Below are 24333 nucleotides of genomic sequence, written 5' to 3'. Positions count from 1 at the left end.
ATGCCACCATGCCAAGCTAGTTTTTAAATTTTTGGTAGAGTCAGGGTCTCGCTATATTGCCCAGGTTGGTCTTGAACTACTGGCCTCAAGTGATCCTCACATCTTGGCCTCCTGAACTGTTGGGATTACAGGTAGGAGCCACTGTGCCCAGCCAGAAATATTTTTAAAAGTTGGAAAAGAAAAAAAATGTGCACATTTCCAAAGTCATATTTACAAACAAGGTATATTCATTTCCCTTTACCCTGCTTTCCTCTGTAGGTAGCCCCTAGAATTTAAAACGTTTTTTCTTTTTGAGACAGCGTCTCACTCTGTTGCCCAGGCTGGAGTGCAGTAGTGCCATCACGGCTCAGTGCAGCCTCAATTGCAGCCCTCTTGGGCTCAAGCAATCCTCCTGCCTCAGCCTCCCAAGTATCTGGGACTACAGGCGTTTACCACCATGTCTGACTTTTATATATATTTGTGTGTGTGTGTGTATGTGTGTGTGTATATATGTATATGTATATATGTGTATATATATACATATATATATATAGTGTGTGTGTGTGGAGACAGATCTCACCATGTTGCCCAGGCTGGTCTGGAACTCCTGGGCTTACACAGTTGACTCGCCTCAGCCTACCGAAATTCTGGGATTATAAGCGTGAGCCACCATGCTCAGCCTAAAATCTTTTTAGTTGGACTTCGGAAGTTTGATTTTTTTTTTTTTTTTTTTAATTTTGAGACAGAGTTTTACTCTGTCGCCCAGGCTGGAGTGCAGTGGCACGATCTCCACTCACTTCAACCTCCGCCTTCCGGGTTCAAGTGATTCTCCTGCCTCAGGCTCCTGAATAGCTGGGATTACAGGTGCTGCCACCATGCCTGGTTAATTTTTGTATTTTTAGTAGAGACAGGGTTTCACCATGTTGGTCAGGCTGGTCTCAAACTCCTGACCTCGTGATCCACCTGCCTCAGCCTCCCAAAGTGTTGGGATTATAGGCGTGAGCCACTGCGCCCGGCCTGATTTTTTTAAAATTGTTTAATTGTTTAATTTTTTTTCTATACAGAGAGGGTCTCTGTGTGGCCCACACTGGTCTCAAACTCCTGGCCTCAAGTGATCCTACTGCCTTGGCCTCCCAAAGTACTAAAATTACCAGCATGAGCCATTGTGCCTGGCAAAAGTTTGGGTTTGTTTGTTTGTTTGTTTTGTTTTGTTTTGAAACAAGGTCTCACTCCTGAGCGAGATCCTCTTACCTCTTTCTCCCAAGTAGCTGGGACTATCGGTATATGCCACTGAGCCTGGCTAGTTTTGTTTTTTTTGTATGTGTGACATTTTTAGTGTAAGCACATACACACACACACGTGCATGCACACACATTCATACTATCCGCCTTCTTTGTTTCTTTGTGCCTATACTATATTATGTGCACTTTTTCCACCTAACACTGTCTTGTGGAGATCACCGGATGGCTAGCCTCCTATTTAGATAACCTTACTGGGAGGCGGGCTGGAGTGCCCTGCAGCTGCTTTCAGAGTTTGCTGATCAGAGTCTGAAACTGCAGGCTATGCATGGGTAATAGCTGGTGTACAGGCTTTCTAGTGGCCCCTGCACAAATGTGTGTCTTTCTTGGCTGTATTTATATGGGTTTTCAGTGACATTTTTGGTATCTTTGCATAGCAATAGATGTAGTGTTTCATGAGGCCTTGCCATGGTTCTTTTAAAAAGAGACACTAGATGGCAGTAGAGACCCCGCCAGTGAAGTCTCAATCCTTAGGTCACTGTGCTGTACTCAGGATGCTGCTTTTCGAAGCACAAAGTATTCAGATTCAGTTTTTTTAAAGGGTCTCTTTCATGGAGAGCTCAACGGTTCTGTTAAAAGTATAATTGAGGCCAGCCGTGGTGGCTCACGCCTATAATCCCAGCACTTTGTAGGGGTGAGGCAGATCACTTGAGGCCAGGAGTTCAAGACCAGCCTGGCTGACACAGCAAAACCCCGTTTCTACTAAAAATACACACACAAAAATTTGCTTATGCAGCTTATGCTGCCACATGTCATTAAACAAGTCCTTTTCTTAGATTTTTCTCTGAGTTTGTGATTTAACCTATGTTCTGGAGGTATTAATGACCTCCATATGGGTAATATCCAGCAAACGTAAACTTCTTTGTGTTTTTGCCAGATTTTGACTGATTTACAAGGATATGCCCAGTTACTGTAACTCAATTTGGGATTACCTTTACCTTTCCTATTCTTATGGCTGGGGTTTCTGCATGGAATGATACCTATTAATGACCCGCAAGCTACATTTAAGTGAACATTAATGTAAGCTTGGTCCACTCTGGGAAGTGATGTGCTGTGGTTGGTTTCAGTTGTATGGGAGCCAGTCGAAGCTACAACTCATTGACTGCCCTGTGCCAGATGGAAGGAGGTGGTTGATTTTTGAACACCTGGGTTGGTGAGCTCATCGCTCTCTGTGGGGTTCATAGTGTCTCTCTAACTCAGTATCTTAGTTGTGAAGCCAAGCATTGTCCCTGCAGGAGTGGCACACAGATTTTCCCAGGCTGTTTTCTGGGAATGGATGTTACCTTACAGTTTGAGTCTTGCCTAATTTAGCCAAACCTGTTTGGAGTGAAGCTACTTATCCAAGGAAGTTTGAAAGTAACTTAATTCCCTGATGAAGAACTTTTGAAACAGGCAGAGTATAGACCTTCCCTTAGTCCTGAACGCTCCTGATGCAGAGCTGTGCAGCACACATCAGCTGGGCCCTGCATGCCACATGTTGCAGCCCTGGTAAAAGATGCAGCACAACCCGAGAAGGAGAGAAGCCGGGAGGCGTGTCGCATGTGTTTTATCTGTGGCTGTAGTTCTCCTTTCTGACAAGGAGGCCCCCAGCACTCCTTGTGACCTGGAGCTGGAAGTGGAAGGGCTTGGGGTGCTGCTTCCTGAGCCCTCTGCTCTAAGTCCATCTTCTCCCTTTGATTCCCTGCAGATTGGTACACAGAACAGCTTGGAGCTTCTTGAGGATCCAAAAGCTGAAGTGGTCGATGAAATTGCTGCCAAACTTGGCCTGCGGAAGGTACTGAGGCATCCGGCAGCCAAGCAGAGGGCATGTCCAGGCTCTGTTGGGAATCCAGGCCAGGGGGAGTTGGGGGAGTGGCTGGGCTGTGTGGGGGACTGGCTCTCCCCAGCTGCACAAGGTCAGGTGCAGGCAACATATGTTTTGAAACTTCATGTGTGTTTGTTGGGCACCAATAACTTTTATGTTCCTCTGACTTAAACTAAAATGAGAACGTTTTCTTGAGCATAAAAAAAAAAAAAATCCCAGTGCAGATCTGGCTGTTATATTTCAGCCTTCCAGCCACACTTCATGAGGACTGCTTCAAGTGGGAAACAGAAGCAGGAGTCAGACCCCAGCCGCACCCCTGCTGGCTCCCCTGTGCATGTGTGTCCCTTCTGCCTGAGCTCTCCCTTCATGTAGTTTGGAAGCCGAGGACAGTCAAGGCTGGCATTCCATTGACAGTGTTCATGTTCCGTGCCACGCACTTGAAGCTTCTGCTGTTCCGTCATCAATCATCATTTAATTTCCTGTTTATAATTTAGCTCTCTGAGCCTACAATTCTTCCTAGTTTCATGGAACAGTCAGAAGATGAGAAAAGGATTAACTTTTTTATTCTATTGATCTGGTTTATCTGACATTATTGATAAAATTCCCAGGAACGATTTTAATAAATTCATGTAGAGCCATGAATTTGAACATATCTTACAAGTTTAATGTTAATAAGTATGTTTTATCCTTTATTTCCTAATCAACTCAGACCATGAAAAATAATCTCTAGATTATTTAATCTTCTCTACAGATGAAGCGGGTGAGACTGCAAATGTGACCTAAAACCTAGTAGTGTCAGTGAGCAGTCCACATAGTTTTACTCTCTTAGGAAAGAAACATCCTGTTTCTAACAAGGAGTCAACATCTTCATTTAGAGGCATATTTTCGTTCAAATTCTGGAAGTTCTCTCGTTTAAAAGAGATTGGTACAATTTTTTGACCTAATTTGTTATAATCTTATAGTTCATAATCTTGAAATTACTTAAATAATTTTCTCCAAAACACAAGTTTCTCTTTTTATTTTATTTTATTTATTTATTTATTTTTTTGTGGAGCCTTGCTCTGTCACCCAGGCTGGAGTGCAGTGGCACGATCTTGGCTCACTGCAACCTCTGCCTCCTGGGTTCAAGTGATTCTCCTGCCTCAGCCTCCCGAGTAGCTGGGATTACAGGCACCCGCCACAACGCCCAGTTAATTTTTGTATTTTTAATAGAGATGAGGTTTCACCATGTTGGCCAGGCTGGTCTTGAACTCCCGACCTCAGGTGATCCACCCGCCTTGGTCTCCCAAAGTTCTGGGATTATAGGCGTGAGCCACCCTGCCTGGCCCAAAATACGAGTTCCTAAGCCCTTATTTTTCTCAGTTTGATTTTAATTTTGCTTTATTTACTGCATAATTACATTAACCCTTTAAGTGTCATTTTCTCTGTTGCCACCACCTTGGGTTTTTCATTCATTGGGGCATCTTTAAAGACAGTGAAAGTCTCCCAGTGGGCTAGTCATGTCTGCCGGGGATGGATGGGAAGAGTTGTGTGTCAGGTAGTGCTGGAGAGAGTCATGGGCGGCAGATCCTTCCCGAGGACAGAAGTGACAACTGCCTGGACTCAAGTACTGCTCCTGTGGCGTTGTGACAGGCTTCTGTTGCAGGAATTCACAGGCAGAGGCGGGCCTAAGGATCACACAGCACACAGGCACTGCCACACTGAACGTGCAGGGGATGCTAGGTCATGGGTTTCAGATCCTGAGACCCTCAGATGCTTCCTTCCGGCCTTGAGCTGGAGCTCCCAGGAGCAGCTGTGTGAAGTCTGCATTGTATTACCCCTTTTATATTATGTGTCTTTCTCTAGGAATCCTTTTTCTTAGCTTGTCGGGAAAGACCTACTCTCTGAAATGTTTATTTGCTTGCTTGTTGTCTGTCTTCCTCTTGGGAGTTTAAGTGCCTTTTTCACCCACCTTCTGTTGGTCTCACTCACTGCTGTGTCTCTTGCATCCAGCATGGTGCTGGGCAGAGCTGGTGCTGAGGAAACTCATCTCTAACCCAGCAGCACCAGAGGGAGGGTGGCCAGTTTCTACTGAACAGAGATGGAGATCCCTGGGTGTGGCCTGGCATCTTACTTGAGGAACCTGTTGATGTAGATTAACCTGGCTCACAAAAAGGAGTTTCTGACTGAGAACATTCTTTTTAAGCTCTCTGGGCAGAAGCCAGAAAACATTCATCATCTATCTTTTTTTTTTGAGACGGAGTCTCGCTCTATGGGCCAGGCTGGAGTACAGTGATGCAATCTCGGCTCACTGCAAGCTCCACCTCCTGGGTTCACACCATTCTCCTGCCTCAGCCTCCCGAGTAGCTGGGACTACAGGCACCCGCCACCACGCCCGGCTAATTTTTTTGTATTTTTAGTAGAGTCGGGCTTTCACCGTGTTAGCCAGAATGGTCTTGATCTCCTGACGTCGTGATCCACCATCTTGGCCTCCCGAAGTGTTGGGATTACAGGCGTGAGCCACCGCGCCCGGCCACGCCCAGCTAATTTTTTTTTTTTTTTTTTTTTTCGAGATGGAGTTTCGCTGTTGTTGCCCAGGCTGGAGTGCAATGGCGCGATCTTGGCTCACTGCAACCTCTGCCTCTCGGGTTCAAGTGATTCTCCTGCCTCAGCCTCCCAAGTAGCTGGGATTACAGGCATACGCCACCACCCCAGCTAATTTTGTATTTTTAGTAGAGACAGGGTTTCTCCATGTTGGTCAGGTTGGTCTCGAACTCTCAACCTCGGGTGATCCACGCGCCTCGCCCTCCCAAAGTGCTGGGATTACAGTCGTGAGGCACCGCACCCGGCCTAATTTCTGTATTTTTAGTAGAGATGGGGTTTCACCATATTGGCCAGGATGGTCTCGATCTCTTGACCTCGTGATTCTCCTGCCTCAGCCTCCCAAAGTGCTGGGATTATAGGCGTGAGTCACTGCGCCCAGCCATTCATCATCTATCTTGAGGAGATGTTTAAAAGATACTTTCCTTTTTATTAAGGTTGGCTGGATATTTACAGACCTCGTCTCAGAAGATACCCGAAAGGGTACAGTCCGCTACAGTCGAAATAAGGTGAGGTGGAGACAGGACTGTGCGTGTGGCCCTATGGCTTGGTTACAGATGGTGTTTGCCTGCATTATCAGGGTCTCTTTGCACCGCTGGTTCTAGCTTTCAGGCCCCATTATTTATTTATTTATGATTTTTGAGACGGAGTCTCACTCTTTCGCCCAGGCTGGAGTGCAGTGGCGCAATCTCTGCTCACTGCAAGCAATGCCTCCCGGGTTCACGCCATTCTCCTGCCTCAGCCTCCGGAGAAGCTGGGACTACAGGCGCCCGCCACCAGGGCCGGCTAATTTTTTTGTATTTTTAGTAGAGATGGTGTTCCACTGTGTTAGCCAGGATGGTCTTGATCTCGACCTTGTGATCTGCCCGCCTTGGCCTCCCAGAGTGCTGGGATTACAGGCATGAGCCACCGCGCCCAGCCCTCAGGCCCCATTATTTTTCAAGAAGTTCTTCTTGATCAGTGAAGGCCGGATCTCTTGGTCTCATAGAGCTAAACGCATCTTACCTTTACAAAGCAGTGACTTTCAGGGCTCAGCCCAGGGCGGGGTGGTTTGCATAGTGCTTCTGGTCTTCCTAGTCGTGGGTGGTTTTAGGTGAGGAATTGGTAATGGTTAGGAATTGTAGATACTTGTTTCAAAGTGGTTTTGAGTTTTATAGTTTGGTTCTTATTTTTTATTTTTTTGAGACAGAGTCTTGCTCTGTTGCACATGTTGGAGTGCAATGGCACAATCTCAGCTCACTACAGCTTCCTTCTCCTGGGTTCAGGTGTGCGCCACCATACCCAGATAATTTTTAAATTTTTGGTAGAGACAAGTTTTGCTGTGTTGGCCAGGCTGGTGTCGAACTCTTGTCCTCAAGTGGACCTCCCGCCTCCACCTCTCAAAGTGCCGGAATTAGAGGTGTGAGTCAGTGCTCCTGGCTTAGTTCTTATTTTTTAAAGAAGAAATAGAAGTATATTTTGGCATGATGCTGTAAAATTTGATAGGCTGCTTCTCTTGTCTTAGGACACCTATTTCCTAAGTTCAGAAGAGTGCATCACTGCAGGAGACTTCCAGAACAAGCATCCCAACATGTGCCGGCTCTCTCCAGATGGACATTTTGGATCCAAGTTTGTTACTGCAGTGGCTACAGGTATAACAGGGACAGTTTGTACTGTAAATATTACCACCTCGTTAATATATTTTGTTCCTCTTTTTGGTAGCTTTTTATCCTTAACTTAGTTATACTGGACTTTCTTACTGGGCATGTGGGATATAAATTCCTCCTTTCTTTTTATGGTAAAAATTCTGAACTTAACAGCATAAAACTATAAACACAAACCCCAAAACTCATAACAGAATCAGGACCTCCGCAGAGCTCTCCTCTAGGCCAGTGCTCTCATTAAAAGTCCACTTTTTTGGCTGGGCGTGGTGGCTCACGCCTGTCATCCCAGCACTTTGGGAGGCCGAGGCGAGTGGATCGCTTGAGGTCAGGAGTTCGAGATCAGCCTGGGCAACATAGTGAAACCCCATCTCTATTATAAATATAAAAATTAGCTGGGCGTGGTGATGGGCACCTGTAATCCCAGCTACTCAAGGAGCTAAGGCAGGAGAATCACTTGAACCCATCAGGCGGAGGTTGCAGTGAGCTGAGTTTGTACCAGTGCACTCCAGCCTGGGTGACAAGGTGAGACTCTGTCTCAAAAAAAGAAAAGAAAAAAAAGCATATATATACATATATATATACACACACACATATATATACGTATAAATATATATATACGTATAAATATATACGTATATATGTATACATATATACGTATATATACGTATAAATATATACGTATAAATATATATATACGTATATATGTATACATATATACGTATAAATACATACGTATATATATACGTGTATATATATGTATAAATATACGTGTGTATATATACGTATATATACATACGTATATATATTTATACATATATACGTGTATATATACACGTATATATGTTTATACGTATATATACGTATATATATACGTATATATGTATATATATTTATACGTATATATGTGTGTATATATACGTATATATGTATATATATTTATACGTATATATATACACGTACGTATATATTTATACGCATATATACGTACATATATATTTATACGTATATATACGTACATATATATTTATACGTATATATACGTACATATATATTTATACGTATATATGTACATATATATTTATACATATATATTTATACGTATATATACACGTGTATGTTTATACCTGTATATATACGTGTATGTTTATACGTGTATATATTTATACGTGTATGTTTATACGTGTATATATTTATACGTGTATGTTTATACGTGTATATATACGTGTATGTTTATACGTGTATATATTTATACGTGTATGTTTATACGTGTATATATTTGTACGTGTATGTTTATACGTGTATATATTTGTACGTGTATGTTTATACGTGTATATATTTGTACGTGTATGTTTATACGTGTATATATTTGTACGTGTATGTTTATACGTGTATATATTTGTACGTGTATGTTTATACGTGTATATATTTGTACGTGTATGTTTATACGTGTATATATTTGTACGTGTATGTTTATACGTGTATATATTTGTACGTGTATGTTTATACGTGTATATATTTGTACGTGTATGTTTATACGTGTATATATTTATACGTATATATATATGTATATGTATTTATACGTATATATGGACAAGGATGTTCCCCTGGGCGACATAGTGAAACTACATCTCAAAAAAAAAAAAAAAAGCAAAAAAGCGGGTTTTTTTTTTTTTTTTTTTTTTTTTTTTTGACAGTCTTACTGTCATTTAGGCTGGAGTGCAGTGGCGCAATCTCGGCTCACTGCAACGTCCACCTCCTGGGTTCAAGTGATTTTTGTGCCCCATCCTTCAGAGTAGCTGGAATTGTAAGTGCACACCACCATGCCTGGCTAATTTTTGTATTTTTAGTAGAGACTGGGTTTTGCCTTGTTGGCCAGGCTGATCTTGAACTCATGACCTCAAGTGATTCACCCTCATTGGCCTCTCAAAGTGCTGGGATTACAACATCTGTAATCATAGCATTTTGGGAGGTTGAGCCAGGAGGATCTCTTGAGACTGGGAGTTTGAGACCAGCCTGGGCAACATGGCAAGTCCCTGTCTCTACAAAAAATAAATAAATAAAAACATTTAAAAAAAAGAAAGAAAGAAAAATGTTCAAGCTGACTGCAGAAGTTTTTGCACTTTGCTGCATATTATTGAGCTTGCTGGGTTTTTGTGTTTTTTGTTTGTTTGTTTGTTTTGAGATATGTTCTTGCTCTGTCACCCAGGCTGGAGCACAGTGGTGCAGTCACAGCTCACTGGTGCGACTCCTGGGCTCATGTGATCCGCCCCCATCAGCCTCCCATGTAGTTGGGACTACGTGCATGCACCACCACGCCCAGCTAATTTTTAATTTTTTTTTTTTCCCCAGAGACGGAGTCTCACTCTTGTCCAGGCTGGGGTGCAGTGGTGCGATCTTGGCTCACTGTAAGCTCCGCCTCCCAGGTTCATGCCATTCTCCTGCCTCAGCCTCCCGAGTAGCTGGGACTACAGGTGCCTGCCACCACGCCCGGCTAATTTTTTTGTATTTTTAGTAGAGACGGGGTTTCACCACGTTAGCCAGGATGGTCTTGATCTCCTGATCTCGTGATCCGCCCGCCTCGGCCTCCCAAGTGCTGGAATGGCAGGCGTGAGCCACTGCACCTGGCCTAATTTTTAAATTTTTAGTAGAAATGAAGTCTTGCTGTGTTGCCCAGCCTGTAGTTCCTTGATTTAAGGTGCATTTAGATGGATTTTTGAAATGAATTTACTTTTTGAGGAGTGATAGGCATCTTTCACATGTTAATTATGTTAATAATTAATGCATGTTAACTATTTCACATGTGAATTAGTTGAGTCAGATTTATTTTCCTAAGTTGTTGCTTGGGTTGAGTGCTTAAGGGAAGGGTTGGGAATTTGGGCTAGGATTGAAGGAGGGTCTGGGAATTCTGCGTTACAGAACCTGTTAGTGAGGGCACCCTGGGAAGGGTGCTGTCATGGTGGGGGACTCAGGGTAGCTGGAGAGCAGCTGGAGCATCAGGCAGGGGGCACTGGGCACCCAGGAGGGGAGCAGAGAACAAAGGCGCTCATGTCATTTAGAATTCTGCCTGGCCAGCATTGTATTTAGAGACGGGGAGAAAAGTGTCGTCATAGTCTTCTCGGTGTCACATCCCCACACCCCTGCCACGTGTAGGCTGATATCTGGGTACAGTAGTGTAGGCTGGTAGTTTCCAAGCCTATCAGACTCAACTCCTGTTTTTAGAATACTTTGTGATACCCCTTTACTATGCAGAAATAAAATTCATGGGTAACATAGTTAATGTAGGCTGCCAACACACAGAATTCTGAAATGGAAGGCAGAGTAGTATCCTAACTGTAACATCAACGGAAAGTGATAGGAAAGAAACAGAGTAAAGTCGTATGTTTAGGTGTGTCAGTGCTTCTGGACTGACTCGTGAGGACAGCACAGCGGGATCCGTGCTGGCCTGTGTGGGCAAGGGCTGAGCACAGGGCTGGGTCCAGGCCTCTCAGCTGGCCTTGCCGTCAGCAACATGGCTTCCTGAGAGGCTCAACAGCTCTCCACCCAGTTCCAAGCAGAAGAGTGTGCCCTTGCCTCGGCTTACACTATTGTAGTCCCAGATAATTCAGTGTGCATTAAAACTGTGCCTGTCTGTTTTATGGCTATTTATAAAATAGAATTGCTTCTAATCTCATATCATTGTAAGTAGTGGTTTTTGCCTACATAAGTGTGTAGCGGGCATTCAGAGTCTTGTGGGATATGGAACAGTTCCATAGTATTTCAGTGTGGTTTTAATGTCTATTTTATTCTGAGTGAAATTGAGGATCTTTCATTTTTATTTTTAATGTTTTTTGAGGCAGTCTTGTTCTGTCACCCAGGCTGGAGTGCAGTGGCACAATCTTGGCTCACTGCAACCTCTGCCTTTGTGTTCAAATGATTCTTGTGCCTCAGCCTCCCAAGTAGCTGGGATTACAGGTGCACGCCAACACACCCGGCCAGTTTTTGTATTTTTTGTAGAGACGGGGTTTCACCTGTTGGCCAGGCTGGTCTCGAGCTTCTGGCCTCAAGTGATCCGCCTGCCTCGGCCTCACAAAGTCCTGGGGTTACAGGTGTGAGCCACTGTGCCCAGTCTAATTACTGTTTCTGTGGAGAAATTATTCCATGGGCCAGAAGAACTGGCACATTTTTAGAATTACAGTTTCTAACTTGGGGGCTATGACCTTGAATTTGAGTCATACCCCTTGTTGAGAGTTGAGAGATTATATAGATCGTCCTTGGGCTTTTTTCGCCTCTGGAATTGGCATTTACTGAAAGGTTTTAGAACTGAGAGACAAGAAATAACCTAATTTATTTATTTATTTATTTATTTATTTTATTTTATTTTTTTTTGAGACGGGGTCTCGCTCTTTCGCCCAGCCCGGAGTGCAGTGGCGCAATCTCGGCTCACTGCAAGCTCTGCCTCCCGGGTTCACGCCATTCTCCTGCCTCAGCCCCCCGAGTAGCTGGGACTACAGGCGCCCGCCACTGCGCCCGGCTAATTTTTTGTATTTTTAGTAGAGACGGGGTTTAACCGTGTTAACCAGGATGGTCTCGATCTCCTGACCTCGTGATCCGCCCGCCTCGGCCTCCCAAAGTGCTGGGATTACAGGCGTGAGCCACCGCGCCCGACCGAAATAACCTAATTTATAAGCAGATAGGCAGTGACAGCCCCTTTGTGTCTGTGGGAATCACCCCTCTTGGTGCTCAGACTCGCCATGGTCTCCCTTTCCCGAGGGTGGTGGCCGACTGAGGAGTGCTTATCCTCATGCGTATTTTTAATCACTACAGCTCGGATGAAGGTTTTCTAACTCAAGTAAAGTGTGCTCTTTCCCCTGTGTTAGGGTTTCTTGGTCACGGCCACGTGGGGACCCCATAGCGCTGTTGGAAATTGTACTTGTTGCATTCCCGTCCCATGTCCCTCCTTAGACAGGAAGGTGCAGACTGAGCCATGTGGCGCAGGGTGCGTGGCGCCCCTGCCGGCAGCACTCAGGTCCTGGCTGGGATGTGGAGGCCTCGCCTCTCCCTCTGCATCTGTCCTTCCTCCCCTTTCCCCTTTCATTGTACTCAGGTATTCTCTGGCATGAGAGTTGGGAGTATAAGAGCCCCAATGAAGTGTGCGCTTTGCTCGAGTGACCCTGAGGGGCCTTGTGGAAGGACAGTGCACTGTAGAACTTACCCCCCACACTGGGCTGGGCATCTGTGTCCTCATAGTCTAGCATACTCTAAATTTACAGGCTGTGAAAATTACTTGCTGGGGATCTGGTTAAAAAACCAGAAATGCATTCAGATTCAATAGCAGCTGAGGTTTTTTTGTCACTGCCTCTTTGTAGGCCCTGTGATCCTTCCCACGTAGGGATTTCCTGACTTGCTGATTTGTGAAGGGCATGATAGTTAACTTGTCCTGCCAGCCGTTCCGGCAGGGTTACACAAACCCATCAGGACATGTATTTCCTGCTGCTCCATGTGGAAAGGGGAGTTTGCAGTTCATCTCAGTGAATTTACCCTTGAAAATTATCCATATGGCCAATTTTGCTGTTTATAAACAGTCTTCAGTTTTATAAATACTGCTTTCCATTTTTCTCTTATTCTCAACTGCTAGATTTTTCTTTCTTGAATGACCTATCATGTTAGTGACCAATCTAAACACCAGAGCAGGGTTTTTTTGTTTGTTTGTTTTGTTTTGTTTTACTCTGGAGATGGAGTCTTGCTCCATTGCCTAAGCTGGAGTACAGTGGTGTGATCTCAGCTCATCACAGCCTCCACTTCCTGGGGTCAAGCGATTCTCCTGCCTCAGCCTCCTAAGTAGGTGGGATTAGAGGTGCACACCACCATGCCCGGTTAATTTGTATATATATATATTTTTCTTTTTCTTTTTTTTTTTTGAGATGGAGTCTCGCTCTGTCACCCAGGCTGGAGTGCAGTGGCGCAATCTTGGCTCACTGCAAGCTCCGCCTTCCGGGTTCACGCCATTCTCCTGCCTCAGCCTCTCCGAGTAGCTGGGACTACAGGCGCCCGCCACCACGCCCGGCTAATTTTTTTGTATTTTTAGTAGAGACAGGGTTTCACCGTGGTCTCGATCTCCTTACCTCGTGATCCGCCCGCCTCGGCCTCCCAAAGTGCTGGGATTACAAGCATGAGCCACTGCGCCCGGCCTAATTTGTATATTTTTAGTAGATACAGGGTTTCACCATGTTTTCCAGGCTGGTCTTGATCTCCTGACCTCAGGTGATCTGCCTGCCTTGGCCTCCGAAAGTGCTGGAATTACAGGCGTGAGCCACCGCGCCAAGCCCAGTCCAGGTTTTCATGGTGTCCTAACCAGATGTCTGCACCGTGGCTCCCTGGCGCTCTGTCCAGCGTTTGCCTCTGCTCCCTCTGAGCCCTGCATTCTTTCAGTGCCATTTATGCCACCAAGCACACGGGCAAGTGAGGTGCCTGTATCTTTGCTGAGATATTAGTAGTTGTGCAGAGTTGGCTACCTGCTGAGCATTTGAGTTTGGGGCAGGGAGAAAATCCTATGCTAGTGAACGGTGCCTTTGGAGCCAGTTTGACCCAGGGTTTTGAAGCCAGCCATCACCTGCCTCCTATGTGCGTTGAGAGCTTCGTGGCAGCCAGCTCTGTCTCCTCCCTCACCTTTTTTGATTGTGTGGCCGTCAGGTTTGCTTTCTGATGCATGTTTGAAAGCCACATGCACTATGTTTCTGTTTTCTGATCATAAATGATTCTTTTTGTCAAAGAAACTGAAATAGAGGTATTGAGGGTTTTTTTTCATCCAAAGCTATAACAAATGTTGAGGGCTGGGGACAGTGGCTCACACCTGTAATTCCAGCACTTTGGGAAGCTGAGGCAGGAGGATCACATGGGGCCAGGAGTTAGAGACCAGCCTGGGCAACATAGTAAGACCTTACTTCTAAAACAATAAATAAATAATGAGATTGTAGTCAGCGAGTAACTTGAGATTGTAGTCAGTGAGTAACTTCAGTTCTGGAAGCACACCTCTGTGGTTGGGTGGGTGTCTCCCCCATGCCTGCCTCCTCCAAAGGCTCAGGCTTCCCCCATGGCATCATCTGCCCAGCTCACTTCAGGGACCTGGTCTAACTGGACCACACTGCCGCCTCTCAGCCATGATCTTTAGTTCTCTTGTCGCCACATGAAGTCATTCTGGAGGCTTCGATGAAGTGGAGACTGGGAGAGAAGAACGGGGTGGGCGGTGTGGAGGGTGAAACCGTGGAGGAGCTGGGCTCCCAGGTCTGCCCACAGCCGTGGAGTGGCACCTGCACCTCCACACTGTGTGATGACGCCTGGTGGCATTGACTGTGCGTGGTGGCCGTGTAGGTTTCTGTAAGACAGAGGCTGCTGTGTATACAATACAGTGACTGGATTGTATTAAAAATAGTTGCCGTCTTGCTCTTCTCCCACCCCCTCCCCCATCTGTCTGCCTCCAGATGAATTTATCCTCCCATCCTTACCGTGAACCTAGGGATCTGTCTGCTGTTTACACCCCTGGTGTTATTATGAACCAGGAGTCCAAGTGCTGATGACACTGAGCCTGGCTTTCGGGGCAGATGCTAGACAATGTTTAACAATCTTTTTTTTTTTTTTGATTGATTGATTGTAAAGATACGGTCTCACTATGTTGCCCAGACTGGTCTCAAACTCCTGGGCTCAGGCAGTTCTCCCGCCCTGCCCTGTCAGAGTGCCCAGATTACAGGCGTGAGCAATTGTACCCAGCCTTTTCTTTTTGTTCTTTTTTTCAAAAGTTTAACAATCTTGATTTCCTGATTCTAATAGAGCACGTCCTTGGTGGCACCTGTTTGTGGAGCCAAGTGTGTGTGGAGCTGCAGGGTGTCCTGACCTGCATGTCTAGGTCTTGTGCTGTGGCCACCCATCAGTTGACTACTGAATTTTTTTTTTTGAGACGGAGTCTCACTCTGTCACCCAGGCTGGAGTGCGGCGGCACAATCTTGGCTCACTGCAAGCTCCGCCTCCCAGGTTCACGCCATTCTCCTGCCTCAGCCTCCCGAGTAGCTGGGACTACAGGCGCCCGCCACCACGCCCGGCCAATTTTTTGTATTTTTAGTAGGGACGGGGTTTCACCGTGTTATCCAGGATGGTCTTGATCTCCTGACCTTGTGATCCGCCTGCCTTGGCCTCCCACAGTGCTAGGATTACAGGCATGAGCCACCGCACCCGGCTGACTACTGAACATTTTTTAACTCTTACCCCCGACAAACTCTTGAGGGTTTGTTTTTTCTGTTGATCAGAGGTGAAGAGTTAACAGATATGGACTGGTTTTGAATGCCGTTTGGTAGACTCTTTTTAAAGGTCTCTCTCTTGCAGGTGGTCCTGACAACCAAGTCCACTTTGAAGGGTACCAGGTGTCCAATCAGTGTATGGCACTGGTCCGTGATGAGTGTTTGCTGCCGTGCAAGGACGCCCCGGAGCTTGGCTACGCCAAGGAGTCTAGCAGTGAGCAGTACGTGCCTGATGTGTTTTATAAGGTAAAAGTATTGTAAGAAAAAGAATTCTGTACATGGAGAATGGTGTGAACCTGTCTTGGACCTTTCTAATTTGGGCGCATTCTGCCTATAGCAGCCATTCATCAGCTGTAGTTGAACCCTGCTTGTCACTAAAGGCTTCTGTCACGTTTCTGGGGCTGGATATTAGCTACTCATGCTTCCATGGTGTTTGGGCTTCTCACCAGAAGTGGAGCTACATGCACTGGGTTTGAGATCAGTAACACCAAATCCGACCATTGCAACACAGACAGTCTCAGTTTCTAAAGATGAGAAGATGGGGCCTTGGCATGGTGGCTCATACCTGTAATCCCAGCATTTTGGGAGGCCAAGGCAGGAGGATCGCTTGAGTCCAGGACTTCAAGACCAGCCTGACAAACAGTGAGACCCTGTCTCTACAAAAAATAGATGTGGTGGCATGAACTGTAGTCCCAGCTACTCAGGAGGCTGAGTAGCTGAGTCCGGGGAGGTCAAGGCTGCAGTTAGCCATGATGGTGCCACTGCACTACAGGCCTGGGTGACAGAGTGAGACCCTGTCTCAAGGATGGGGGTGGAGATGAGAAGATAGTGGGAGATGTTTAGGGACCTTTTTTAGAATCCTGCCAGTTGCAGCTGTTCAATGTTTTTTCTTTTTGTGGTTCCCGCTCCTTTGGGGGCTCCAGTTACACATATATTTGGCTGCCTGAAATTGTCCCACAGTTTATTGATACTCTGTTCATTTTGTTTCAGTCTTTTTCAGTGTTTCATTTTGGATAGTTTCTGTTAGTCTTCACATTCGTTGATCTTGACTTCTACAGTGTCTCATCTGCAGTTAATCTCATCCAGCATATTGTTCATCTCAGACATTGTAGTTTTCATTCTAGAAGTTTAAGTTGTTAATTGCTTCCTGTGTTTCTACTTAACTCTTTGAACATAGAGGATACAGTTATATTAACTTTTTTGGCCGGGTGCGGTGGCTCATGCCTGTAATCCCAGCACTTTGAGAGGGCAGATCACAAGGTCAGGAGATCGAGACCATCCTGGCTAACATGGTGATACCCCGTCTCTACTAAAAAAAAAATACAAAAAGCCGGGCATGGTGGCGGGCACCTGTAGTCCCAGCTACTCAGGAGGCTGAGGCAGGAGAATGGTGTGAACCTGGGAGGCGGAGCTTGCATTGAGCCAAGATCGTGCCACTGCACTCCAGCCTGGGGAACAGAGCTAGACTCCGTCTCAAAAACAAAAAAAAATTTTTGTTTCTGTTTTTGTTTTTTTGTTTTTTTCTTTCAAAAAGACAGGGTGTCACTATGTTGGCCAGGTTGATCTTGAACTACTGGCCTCGAGCAGTCCTCCCGCCTCAGCCTCCCAAAGTGTTGGGGTTATGGGCGTGAGCCACTGCGCCCGACCCATATTAACTTTTAATGTTCTTATATACTAACTCATATCACCTGCTATTTCTGCATCGGTTTTAATTGATTGATTTGTTTTCTAATTATGGGTTAGCGTATGTGGGTCTGCAGCTGCAGTGTGTTTTCTGTGGACCATCTGTCTGTCTGTCCTTGTTACTGGTGTGCCGAGTGTGTGTGGTGTGCTGCTCATTGTGTATCACAAGCCAGAGACTCCAGCAGGGTGTCTTCTTCCAGAGAGGGCTTTCCTTTCCTCCATGGGAAACGTGGTGGTGGTGAGCCGTCCATCTCCATCCAGATGGCAAGTAGCTGGTCAGAGCTGACTTGCATTTTGATGAGACTTCGTCTATTGTCGATCCTTCCCTTTTTCTACAGTGTAACACCTTAGGGGTGCCATCTGAGAGCCTGGTAGAGCTCTCTGTGAGGTGACAGTCTTCCATAAATCTTTGTCTCATTGGCCCTGAAAGGCTGGGAGATACATTCTGTCCAGAAGTTTCTTGTTTTCCTCATGCCTCATACAGCTTAAATATGTAGGTATCCCATGTACCTTAAAACTTTTGCAAGCATCTTTTTTTTTGAGACAATCTTGCTCTGTTACCCAGGCTGGAGTACAGTGGCGCAATCTCGGCCCACTGCAGCCTGTGCCCCTTGAGTTCAAGCGATTCTTGTGTCTCAGCCTCCCAAGTAGTTGGGACTACAGACGTGTGCCACCTACCTGGCTAATTTTTTGTGTTTTTAGTAGAGACTGTGTTTTACCATGTTGGCCAGGCCGGTCTTGAACTCCTGGCCTCAAGCGATTTGCCCACCTTGGCTACCCAAAGTGTTGGGATTACAGTTGTGAGGCCACCCAAAGTGCTGGGATTACACCACACCCAGCTGCAAACATCTTGAGGGGGGAGAATGGCTGCATGTTTGAAATTCCTGTGTCTCCAGAGTCTCTGCCAGACCCTCATCTCCCAGCACTCACTTCCTGCAGGAGGAGGGAAGGGGCTTTCCATCTCAGTGCCACAGTCCGCTTTGCTGGGGCTCTTCTTATCTGGTTTGGATTCAGGCCCCTGCCTCCCTTTCCTCCCTCCTACCCAGTTGGGCAGGCTGGTCTAGAACTCCTGAGCTCAGCAGGCAATCCGCCCGCCTCGGCCTCCCAAAGTGCTAGGATTACAGGCGTGAGCCACCTTGCCCGGCCTCGTTCCCATGTTCTTTAATGTCTCTTAGAAAGGTTTTCAGGCTGGGCGCGGTGGCTCTCGCTTGTAATCCTAGCACTTTGGGAGGCCGAGGCGGGCGGATCACGAGGTAAGGAGATCGAGACCACGGTGAAACCCCGTCTCTACTAAAAATACAAAAAATTAGCCGGGGGTGGTGGCGGGCGCCTGTAGTCCCAGCTACTCAGAGAGGCTGAGGCAGGAGAATGGCATGAACCCGGGAGGCAGAGCTTGCAGTGAGCCGAGATTGCGCCACTGCACTCCAGCCTGGGCGACAGAGCGAGACTCTGTCTCAAAAAGAAAAAAGAAAGGTTTTCAATTTTCTCTGTGGAGGTCTTATGTATCATTTGTTAGATTATTCCTAGGTACTTTAATTTTTTTTAAGCGTGTTACAAAATAGCACTATTTTAAAATTACATTTTTAAACTGTTGCTGTTTGAAACAGGTAAATTTTTGTATCCAGCAACTGCTATCTGTTCCTCAGTATTATTATTTATAAGTTTAGTCTTTCGCATTTCCTGCACGTATTATCCTTTCCATCATCAGCCCTTCTCATTCTCTGGGCTTTTCCCAATGTTGCCTCAGATCTCCCAAACAGCACTGTATGGCAGTGGAAGTCTCTGGCACCTTTGTCTTGCTATTAATCGTAAAGCAAGTGCTTTTAGGATTTTATCGTTAACTGTGAGTTTGCTGTAGGATTATTTTTAAATACCCTTTTCAGGTTGGAAATTTGCTTTTTTATTTCCATGCGTTATTGTAAGTTTCTTGCACTTAGGAATGGAGCTCCCTTTTGTCATGAAATATGTGACATTTCCTTAATCATTCTGTTGTTTTCATAGAGTGCTTATTTGCCCTCTGTTAGTGAGAATAGGCTAGAAATACTTCCCAAAATTGTTTATAGCCCTGTAGGATTTGAGACAGATTTCTCATGTTTCAGGAAAATATCAGTTGGAGCAAAGAGAACTGTAAAAGCAAACATTGAAGTCATCCTTTTAGTCCTCCCATGGACTTTGCGGTTGAAGGTAAAATATGCCTTGTAAACAAAACCTGCACCAATATTTGTCTAAGGCTGTTGTTCATCATGTTGTTGTCTCTGGCAATAAAAATTGGAAACAATTGAAAAGCCCCATCCCAAAGGGACATTAAGTTACAGCTGGACTCTGAGATAGCATGTGGTTACTAAAGGTATGTGTTTGCAAATTATTTAAAGATAAGGGATAAAACTTAGTAAAATTAAAAGTGCATCTATACCTAGAGTATAATACCAATTTTTTTGTTGTTTTTTTGAAGACACATGTAGGCATTTGCACATGTATGTGGACATACATTTACATGCACTCACACACGGGGTGGGAGTAGAAGCTTCCTGACTGTCCTTCAGGAGGGAGGAGAGTCTGCAGCTTTGCCCTGTCCCATATGCAGCCAGTAAGAGAACGAGGAAGAGCCTTGTGGACAGACGAGGGGAGCTGTGCAGATGCTGACCTTGGAGAAGTGATTTGAAGGCACATCTGTGTCATGGTTCATGTGTAGTTTTTTTAAGAAAGCATGGGTGTACACATAGTCCTGTGAGGGTGAGGAGCTTCCCGAGGGACTAGGGCCAGCCAGCCGCACTCATCTCTGGGGCAGTCAGGTGGCTTGAAGTGGGGCTTTTCTCTTTCACCTTTCTTGTGAAAGGGAACACTTGTCCCCTGCATAGAAACATGAAGAAAACATATTTAATGATAACTGCTCTTTGCATCTGATAGAGTTCTCGTTTCCTTTTCTATTCTTTTAACTTCAAAACAAAGACTTGTAATTATGGAGAATAAATGAGTGCATTTATTGACTGTATGGCCAAATCAGAATGTATTTAATTGGTCTTGTGTTGATGGCCTTGGTTCCTCCTGGTTGTTACAGAAAGTGCCACATTTAACACCGTATACATCCTCATGTGACATCTTTGTATATCTTCAAAAGAGAATTGCTGGGGAGGAAGGTTTTTTGAGTTTTGATAGATATTTCCAACTTGCTCTCTAAAAAGTCATACTAACATCTCTCTTGATAATTAGGAAGAAGAGTTTAAAATAACTTTCCAGCCATGAATGCACATGGGTGTGTCACATGCACTCTGCGTCATGTGGCAGTAGCTGCTGTGCTGGCACACATGGGCACTCAGTTGTGAGTGTGCAGGGGCAGCGCCACAAGGAGGAGGCCTGGCCCTGGCCGGGAGGCTTCTTGGGTTTTTGTGTGTTTCTTCAAATCAGGAGGCTGGCTGTGGCTCACTGCCCATCAGCCTCAAGAGCCTGCAGCTGTGGAGCCTTATGTGCAGCCCCAGAGCCCAGCTGGTGGGGATTTTGTTTGGGCAGGCTGGGACCTCCTGCCCATCACACAGGGACAAGACTCACACTCGTAGACTGTTGTACAGCCAGGAGGCACTTGACTGTCTCCTGTCTTTTCCTTTAAAAAGAATACTGATAGACTAGGTGTAGTGGCTCACACTTGTAATCCCAGCACTCTGGGAGGCCAAGGTGGGAGAATTGCTTGAGCTCAGGAAGTCGAGGCCAGTCTGTGCAACATAGCAAGACCTCATTTCTGCAAAAAAAAAAAAAAAAAATTAGTCGGGTGCTGTGGCATGAGCCTGTGGTCCCAGCTACTCAGGAGGCTGAGTCAGAAGGATCTCTTTAGCCCAGGAGTGCACAGCTGCAGTGAGCTATGATTGTACCACTGTACTCCAGCCTGGGCGACAGAACAAGACTCCTCCAAAAACATGCAGACATACATACACACACAACACCGTTAGATGCTTAGGTGTTCAGTTGCTTCCCACTGAAGGTAAACCTCAGGTCCATGCCCCTCATCGTGCATCATAGCCGAAAACCTCCTGGTATGGATGTGACGTGCAGGCATCTTCAGCTTGCCCTTTCATGCCCATCACGCCCCAGCTCGCTTACCTCATGGCCCTCCTGGTTGTGCTGCTGCAGCCTGCGGGACAACTGCTGGGCCTCAGCTTGGGCTCCTAGAATCATAAGTTCCCTGGAAATGTTCCCTGAGTAAGGCTTCTGACTGGCTCCGTCTATGCCCCGTGTTTTCTGGTGATTCACTGTGGTGTCTGGGCTCCTCGGGTATTCTTTGGTACAGAGGAGCCCTCCTCATGTTCCCTCTCTGACACCAGGGTGTGGTGGGTCCACCGTAGAAGCATGTCTCTGCTGTCAGCATGTCCCAGAGACGTTTTGAGATGGTCTGGGACTCCATCCAGGGCGTAGCGAGGCTACTAGCTCTGCCCAGAAGGTCTAAGTTATTCCTGCACCTCTGCTTTCAGGAATGCTCTTTCCTGCGCCTGTGTGATGTGTGAGGATGTGGCAGGCTACAACCCTTCTCCCACAGAGATCACACAGCCTCCAGTCCTTTTATTCCCACTCCTCTCGACATGGGACAGTGGCTCTAGTGCCTGGAATCTGACTTGGCTTTGTAGCTGTGCCCTTACCACATTGCTGGCTGGCGCCCTGGGAGTACACTGTCTTCCCGTGGACTGCCTCCACTGGCTGATTTCTGTAATCATTGTGGGGGAGTGAGGAGAGGTGGCCTTGGTGCTCTGGAGGACTGGCTGCCTCTCTGGCTGGAGCCAGTTGTCTCCTCACTGCCTGCACCTATGCCAAGGGTCTGGGCGTCCACAGGGCTTATTCCTCTGGGGAAGGGAGAATTGGTTGATTGGGTTTAGGGGAGCCTCTTGAGGACAAGTAACAATTAGGCACTTTGACAAGGGGCTGGCTTCCAGTTCTTTTGTGACATGGTGATTTTATTAACTGCCCTTTTTTTTTTTTTTTTTTTTTTTGGAGATGGAGTCTGGCTCTGTTGCTTAGGCTAGAATGCAGTGGCCCAATCTCGGCTCACTACAACCTCCGCCTCCCGGATTCAAGCAATCCTGCCTCAGCCTCCCAAGTAGCTGGGATTACAGGCACCCGCCAACATGCCTGGCTAATTTTTTTGTATTTTTAGTAGCAACAGGGTTTTACCATGTTGGCCAGGCTGGTCTCAAACTCCTGACCTCAGGCCATCCACCCGCCTTGGCCTCCCAAAGTGCTGGGATTAAGGTGTGAGGCACCACTTCTAGCCTTACTGTGTTTTAAAATCTCTATTTTCTTCTCCTTCAGCCATGAGGAAATAGTCTGACGGGCGTAAGCCCAGGGGTGGGCTGGCCCAGGGCCGCCTCCGTGCTGTGTCTCTCCCAGGCCCCCAGCTCGGGGCGTGGGAGGCTGGCCCTGGGCCTTTCGGAGCTGAGCGGGGAGCGAGAGCTATTGTGTTTGGGTGTCCAAGCCCTTGGTAGCACTGACCTGATTCACTGTGCGATGGTCTCACAGCATCCATTCTCTCATGTTTAGAGAACACCTGTGAATTGCCAGGCCCTGGAGTTCATGGAGAATGGAGTAGGGCTCCCTGCATCAGGGAGACTGCTGCAGCAGGCGAGATGGGCCACCACAGCGGAACCGGTAGAGAAGCTTGGAGTGCCCTGGAGGGTCGAGTCCTGAGAGGGGAGAGAAGGTGTCAATTGACAGAGCAGCTCTGGGCATGTCTGGAGGAGATTGTTCAGACAGAGGCAGCAGCCTGTTCTCCACACAGAGAGTGATAAGCAGGGTGGCCTGCTGGGGTAGAGGTGGGAGGGGCTCCTGGAAGCTGAATCTGTGGTTGGAAGTGAGATGGGGGCTTCTGAAAGGTGTGAAGGGAGGTGGCTGTGCCAGGGCTGTGAGATGATCACTCTGGCTGCTGGGCTCGGAGCTGGCAAAGGAGACAAGGGTAGAGAGTAGAGATGGCTGTGCAGTAGTGAGGGGGTTGAGTGTGTGGTGTGATCGAGAGAAGAGGCAGGCAGACTGCAGGGTGTCTAGTCCAGGCTGGAAGGCTGGGGATCTGTTGGTGATGTGCTAGTGCAGGGGCACCACCTGGGGTGAGCGTATTGCTCGGGAGAGGCACATGGCACAGATGGTGTTGGGGTGGTGCTTGAGGCCTGGTTAGAGGCCGAGTTGTCCATCCTGGAGGGGATGGCTGAGGAGAACCCCTCCTTGGGGGAATGAGGTGGAGAGCACTGGGAGGCAGAAGCTGGGGAGGAGGGGCAGGAGCATAGCGCCCTGGAAGGCAGGCAAGAAAGGAGCTACCTGGTGAGTCGGGAGAGGAGGCTTTGCCTTCAGCAGCTCAGGGGTGTTGGGAGCTTTGATGAGCCTGGCTGAGTAGTGGATGAGCGGCTGCCGAGAGTGAGCTCACAGAGGAGAATGGGGGGAAAGCTCACAGAGGAGAAGTGGGGATGAGCTCACAGAGGAGAATGGGGGGGTGAGCTCACAGAGGAGAATGGGGGGGGTGAGCTCACAGAGGAGAATGGGGGGGTGAGCTCACAGAGGAGAAGTGGGGATGAGCTCATAGAGGAGAATGGGGGGAAAGCTCACTGAGGAGAAGTGGGGGTGAGCTCACAGAGGAGAATGGGGGGCTGAGCTCACAGAGGAGAATGGGGGGGTGAGCTCACAGAGGAGAATGGGGGGGTGAGCTCACAGAGGAGAAGTGGGGATGAGCTCACAGAGAAGTGGGGGTGAGCTCACAGAGAAGTGGGGGTGAGCTCACTGAGGAGAAGTGGGGGTGAGCTCACTGAGGAGAAGTGGGGGTGAGCTCACAGAGGAGAAGTGGGGGTGAGCTCACAGAGGAGAATGGGGGGTGAACTCAGAGGAGAATGGGGGGTGAGCTCACAGAGGAGAAGTGGGGGTGAGCTCACATCAGCAAGCTGCACGACTCTTTCAGGGGGGTTTCACTGCAAGGGAGAGCAAAGGACAGTCACCAGTGTGGGAAGTGGGATTGAGAAGTTTTCTTGTTTGGGTTTTTATTAATGTAAGGGAAATACTGGCATGGGCGTGTACTGCTTCCTGGTGTCCAGCAAGGGAGCTAATTGGCACACAGAGAG

General features: G+C 47.0%; 1 protein-coding gene and 1 long non-coding RNA gene across 3 annotated transcripts in view; one reads left to right on the top strand and one right to left on the bottom strand.

Annotated features, from left to right (window-relative positions):
* Window positions 1-24333, top strand: part of NPLOC4 (NPL4 homolog, ubiquitin recognition factor) — a 76688-nt gene that overhangs the window by 29491 nt on the left and 22864 nt on the right. Inside the window, exons 9-12 of one of the 2 annotated variants that reach the window (XM_055241448.2) lie at window positions 2965-3051; window positions 6099-6170; window positions 7166-7292; window positions 15657-15817. In XM_055241448.2, the coding sequence (XP_055097423.1) occupies window positions 2965-3051; window positions 6099-6170; window positions 7166-7292; window positions 15657-15817 (447 nt within the window). Of the gene's footprint in view, window positions 1-2964; window positions 3052-6098; window positions 6171-7165; window positions 7293-15641; window positions 15818-24333 lie in introns of both variants that reach the window. The other variant, XM_055241447.2, reaches the window with a different exon arrangement.
* Window positions 19930-23762, bottom strand: LOC129461951 (uncharacterized). Its single transcript, XR_008650737.2, has 3 exons — window positions 23543-23762; window positions 22727-22917; window positions 19930-20104 (listed from the first exon to the last, which is right to left on the bottom strand). It is a non-coding gene; the product is annotated as an uncharacterized lncRNA (long non-coding RNA).

This window comes from Symphalangus syndactylus, chromosome 14 (assembly GCF_028878055.3).
Source record: "Symphalangus syndactylus isolate Jambi chromosome 14, NHGRI_mSymSyn1-v2.1_pri, whole genome shotgun sequence".
In the NCBI taxonomy this organism is placed as follows: Eukaryota; Metazoa; Chordata; class Mammalia; order Primates; family Hylobatidae; genus Symphalangus; species Symphalangus syndactylus.
This window is presented reverse-complemented; position numbering and strand designations above follow the sequence as displayed.